The sequence below is a fragment of the Pseudorasbora parva genome, chromosome 20 (genome assembly GCF_024679245.1).
Source record: "Pseudorasbora parva isolate DD20220531a chromosome 20, ASM2467924v1, whole genome shotgun sequence".
NCBI lineage: Eukaryota > Metazoa > Chordata > Actinopteri > Cypriniformes > Gobionidae > Pseudorasbora > Pseudorasbora parva.
The window spans coordinates 30,311,218-30,317,303 of record NC_090191.1 but is presented as its reverse complement, the minus strand read 5'-3'; the positions used below and the strand labels follow the sequence as shown (position 1 = coordinate 30,317,303).

The 6,086-nt window shown below is 37.4% G+C and overlaps 1 protein-coding gene across 1 annotated transcript in view; it reads left to right on the top strand.

Annotated features, from left to right (window-relative positions):
• The first annotated feature begins 295 nt into the window (after window positions 1-295).
• exoc4 (exocyst complex component 4) overlaps window positions 296-6,086 on the top strand; it is a 153,693-nt gene continuing 147,902 nt past the window's right edge. Inside the window, exons 1-3 of the mRNA XM_067427352.1 lie at window positions 296-424; window positions 2,618-2,807; window positions 5,688-5,882. Of these exons, the coding sequence (XP_067283453.1) occupies window positions 345-424; window positions 2,618-2,807; window positions 5,688-5,882 (465 nt within the window). The 5' untranslated portion in view covers window positions 296-344. The remainder of the gene's footprint in view (window positions 425-2,617; window positions 2,808-5,687; window positions 5,883-6,086) is intronic.

Sequence of the window (6,086 nt, the reverse complement as noted above, 5' to 3'; positions counted from 1 at the left end):
CCCTTATTCACTATTCCTTATGTTAGTTCACTTAAATGAGTGAATGAAAACGAGTGAATGAATTCGAGCAGCCGTTGAGTGCACATCGGCTATACTCTCGTTATTGCGGTGGAAATTTGAATTAGGGATTGAACGAGTGCACTCAATAACGTCCACTATGGTTTCAGACACTGCTACAAATGGCTATGCCCTTACATATTGCTCAATTTTAGGTTACAGGGGCGATTTTGGATTCAGTCAAGGTCCTTTCGAGACTTCATTTCCCTATGATCCCTGTGCGACTGAGGGAGGCTTTCTCATTGGCTGTAGTCCGTCACGAGTTGTTTGGGTGCAGTAACGGAAAGATGGCAGCTGACACAGGCAGATACAGGAGCGCTGTCTCCAAAAGCAAAGATCCCTCCGGTTTACTTATATCTGTAATAAGGTGAGCACGATATTTTGACAATGTCTGTGCCGGTCATCTTCATCTCGCCTGCGTTAAATCTTTGCACCCTGTTTTTGCGAAGCAAAGGACACGAATGGATAACCGCTTAGCATGTTTGCTAACGATACACCCTGTTATTCTGATATATTGAATTATTTCAATTATGGATTAAAAAACAAGTACTTGTTAAGATGCTGCACGTCTCATCAGCTCAAGTTTATAGTTTGCCGTGAGGTCTTCTGAATGACAGAATTTGCAGGCACACTTAGGAACGTGTTTAAATGGACTCACTGCTTAACGTTATGTTTTGACAGGACTGGCAGAGTTTCAAAATAGAGATTGTTATAAAACCCAGGGAGGCTGTCTGAATATATATTATGGTTGTCAACACATAAACGGTACACCTAACAACATACAACAGCAAATACATGAACATACAACAATAGTAAATTGGTCCCACGTTATATTAAGAGTGTTTAACAATTATTTACTAACATTTAAATTAATAATTTGATACAATACACACGCTGTACTTATATTTAAAAATACTTACATGTAATCTAATATTTTATTAATGTATGTAATTACTATCTATATTTATACTATTGAGCCTTCCCTTATCTCTTAACCCAGCCTGTTCCTAACCTTATTGCTAATGTAACTCCAGTGTTTGGTGTATTAATTACTAAGTAATCTCATTTTAATTTAATTACCCTTCCCATGAAAAAGTAAAGTAAGGGATTGTCTGTCATTTAATTACAGTTCTGATGTAATTGCATTAAATATAGACTATTGAGCAATTCTGTTTAAAACAATAGTGCGTTTAACATCAAGCTATAATAATAAAATTAAAGTTTTAATGTAACCTTCTAGCTTTTACACACACTGATCAGTTTAAGAATAATTTATGCAATATATTATATATGTATATTGTTTATTTGAAAGAATTAAATGTGGTGTTTTTTTTTGTTTGTCCTAGTGTCCTTGTATTGTTCAAATGGTTGATATATGATTTAGAAAGTAATAAGTAATCCAATACTTTTTAAAGAGAGTAATATCTAAGTGCATTATTAAATATTTGATTAGTAGCTAGTAATTAGTTACTTTTTTAGAGTAACTTACCCAACCCTGCCTATATCCCTCCTCAATACTAGCAAAAGTATTTTGCAATACAACATGAACACAATACACAGCAATTATTTTTTAATGTAAGTACATAGACACCTAATGTAAAGTGTGTAAAACTGGAAATATAATAAGTTACAGCAAAACACTGTATAAGGGGTGTTTAATAAATAAATATAACTTATATTGATTGATTATTTTATGTATCTATTTGTAAGATCATTGAGGAGGTAGAGAGAAGCTATCATGAAAACATGAAGTTATTGTACCAATAGACTTCCATTGCCTTTTGGAGCATGTCACAGATTTGAGGAGCTCATATTTGAAGCCCTCATGGTTTAACTCTTCTCAGCTGATGATAGATGGCAGCCAGAACGCAATATAGTGTTGTAAAGTTACTGCCTAATTGATAATGATAGTTAAATTATGTATACATGACTGTCTGTAAAAGCCTGGTTGAGTTGTAATGTACATTTTTTACTTGCGTAAACCTATTTTCTTCCCTCGAGCCCAGTTGAGGTGATAAGGTGTCAGAAACCCATCACTCGTCTTCACAGATCTTTTATCTCCATTTTATCCATCAGCCATTTCAATTAGGATGTCTTCAGAGCAATCCATTGGGGTCAAAAAAGACTGAGTCTATGGGTGAATGCTATATCTACATGATCTGTGCTTCACTGCGAACTTGAAGGGACCTTTCTCTACTGAATACTGGCTCTCAGACGTTCCTTCTATATCTCTCTGAGCTGAATGTAATGAGCTCTTTTGGGAGATTGTGCTGCCTTCCTCTCTGATTTAAAGCCACACTGCAGGGGAAATGAGTTCAGGACATACTTTGAGAGCTGAGCTGTGATGTGTGGCAGTCTGGGACACTCGGTGGATTGACACCGGCCCCAACAGGTCTCTCTGAGTGGGTGGGCGCCTGATGATGGATTGTGGTGAAATTGTGTTGCGATGGCCAAAAGTCCAACTACATCTGTCTGAAAGTTTCAATGAGCTTATTGGAGCATCCTTGTCTCTGGCATTTTAGTTTGGTGATGTAGCGTATGTTTACTATCTTTCTGTCAGGACACTGTCTAACAGTGATGACGTGCAGGACCGAGAGACGGAGAAGGGCCGTCTGGAGGAGGCCTATGAGAAGTGTGACCGGGATCTGGACGAGTTGATCGTTCAGCACTACACAGAGCTCACCACAGCCATCCGAACCTACCAGAGCATCACTGAGAGAATCACCAGCTCTCGCAACAAGATCAAACAGGTGTGCGACGCATTCATCTGCATTTGAACACATACTAATAAGCATGAAGGTATATTTTAAACCATGGATTTCAACATACAGACTCAGGGACCTTGTTTCATGACTCAGCCAGGGACCTCCTGTATAATGAAGCTACATTTTACAATATATTTCATTAAGAATACTAAAGGGATAGTTCACCCAAAAATTTAAATTCTGAACACAAAAGAAGATACTTTAAAAATAATGCTTGTAATGAAAAAAATACAAAGGAAGGCAATAGCTAACGTCAATTGTTGGTGAACTATCCCTTTAAATAGTTAATGGTCAACCGTCAAAGTCCCTATCAAGGAAAGTCTGTTCTTTTGGCGGCCATATTTGCAACGCCTCCGGGCAGCTATTTTGTGCTATCTATTTGAATAGGGTAATCCTGGAATCTCAAAATCTGCTTGCCGAAGTCACAATTAAATTACACATTTCAAATCAGCAACAAAATATGAGATGAACTGTCCAATAAATGTAGTTTCTTATGCTAAAAAAAAAGTAAAAAAAAAAAAAAAAGTGCACGTGCAGTCTTAAGCGTGAGTCTCAGTTTTCTATGAGAACCGGAGCTTCTAATGGCAGCTGCAGTGAAGCACTGACTTTACCCATCAGCGATTGGGTCTTTTACTTAACTTTTTACTATTTGCAGTTTCTTGCATTCATGAGTAATTGGAGTAAACCATCTTCCTATATCTATAATCTTTGCTACTTTCAACTGTGGGTGAACTATCCCTTTAAATAGCGTTACATAGTGCTTAAAGGTGCACTATGCAACTTTTCGTCCACTGGAGGGCGCCTATTTTAAACGGCTCGCGAGTACCTGGACTTTTATTATGACGGGATGGAACACAGTCACCGGGCGCCCGCACTTCCGCTTTTTCCGGTCAGGTAAAAACAGCTATTTTTATCATATTAGATACACTTAATGGGCCAAGGGCTTCGGCCATCCGTCCACTCTCTTCCCTGAACTGAAATGAAGTAGTGGGCTATACTTTCCACACGATTGACATCATGTTCAAGTACGCCAGGTTGGCTGGTGGTTATGTTGGCCGCATACCGCCTCCCATGGCCGAGACTGGTATTACGATACCTGATGGGCCGGGGCTAGTAATGCTACTGCTAATTAAGGTTGATATCTCTGCAGCACTATAACTTGACATTTTTTTAATGACATCATCGCCCTTATTTCTTCTCATTATTTTGATGCGTGTTGGTCATTTTTTGGATATTTTTACCTCAATTTGTGACACATGACACCTTTAACAGTTAATGTAGAAGTTGTCTTTAATATTTAAGTGCTATTTGTTTTACATAGACTGCTGTTCAAAAAGTTTTGGGCTGGCAAGATTTTTTAAAATGTTTTCGAAAGAAATGGCTTCACTAAGTGTTCATTTATTTGATCAAAATTACAGTTAAACACGGTAATATTGTACAATTTTATTTCAGTTTAAAATAAACTTCAGTTTTTTTATTTGAATATATTTTAAAATGTAATTTATTTCTTTGGGAAATCTGAATTTTCAGCATCAGTTCTCCAGTCTTCAGTGTCACATGATCCTTCAGAAATAAATATATATAGATATTTTGATAAATATATGGTAAAAAAAACAGGATTTATTCAAAATAGAAATCTTTTGTATTGTAACATAAGTGTAATTTCTGTCATCTTTCATCAATTTAATTTGCCATTGCTGAATAAAAGTAATAAATTCTTTCAAAACAAATTCTTACCAACCCCAAACTTTTTAATGATCCTCTCAACAGACGCCCTGAAGTAGCTTTTTAGGTAGATGCACAATGACTGTGTAGTATATTTTAATAACACAGACACATGTAGATGGCAATCACATAGTAATACATCTTCATTCTGTCAGTCTGTTTGTTTACGGCTGATTGAAATAACTTCCTCACTGCACAGAATTTTTTTTCTGGTCAACAGCTGGTGGAGATAAACGCAACTCCTGTTTTACTTTATAGCCCACATAGTTCTGTAAAAACCTACCGATACGTAAACGCACACAAACTGCATGCAGTCTAATATAATACTGGCTGTATTACCCAGGGAATGATTTATAAGACATAATTAGAGGGAAAACAACATGCTGTAGCAGTTTGACGCAAAAAAAGGGAAATTAAAATCAAATCAACAGCTATTTTTTTCTGGTTGTTTTTGTGCTTTAACATCGCTCTCAGCCATGCGGCCTGATGGGTCGTCCCTCAGGCTTCTGGTGTCAGGCTACACTCACGCACACACTCAAACTTGCCTTAGAGAACAGAGAATAGCAGTTCTGTCTTTATGCTGCTGAAGTGTTTGATGAGAGGTGCCAAGGGACCCCCAATCACCATCTTTACTCATTATTATTTAAAGACACAGGTGACCGAGTTTGTTTATGGCACTCTTGAAAGATGCGTTTGAGTCAAGGACTCAAGAAACATTTCCCAATAAAAACTAACAAAGTTAATTCATTTTGCTGTTTGTTTATCCAGCTTTGGGATTTGTTCACGTTTGTGCATGTTTTGTAAGCTCTTTTAAGAACATTAAAAATGAACTAATTACTGCTTCCCACGCCACCCAAAACGGGCTCCAAAACATGGTGAGCCATCATAAAAGAAACATTAGACATCGCTAGTAATTGTCTATCATAATATCCCTGTAAATTAGCCACTAAGCTTGGGTTTTAATCTACTGCAAAATGTTTGTTTATCATCTTCTCCCCTGCTGCTGACACACTTGAAAATAATTATGCAAAGAAAAAAAGAGCTGGGAAAGGAAAACTGTGAAGCTGATGCTTGTTTTATCAAGTGTGAAGGGTCTAACTATTCTCCTGTCATGGTGTGTGGGGTATTCTCACTTCTTAGGTCAAGGAGAACTTGTTATCATGTAAGATGCTCCTCCACTGTAAGCGTGATGAACTGAGGAAGCTTTGGATCGAGGGTGTCGAGCACAAGCATGTCCTGAGTCTGCTGGATGAGATCGAGAACATCAAACAGGTTCCTCAGAAATTGGAGGCGTCTATGGCTAGCAAGCACTACTTGCACGCCACGGATATGCTGGTGAGTGTATGCTGCATGTAAATATACTGGTATGAGAAATGTCATAGTAAATACATATTAGCTGTTTAATCTAGCTTGTATCCTGATAGAGCTTTACCATTAAAGGCCCATACATATTCAAAACAAAGGCATAATATACTCATACTAGATATATTTGAGTGTCCTGGTAAAGAATGCTTATTTCTCAGGATTTAAACATTCATC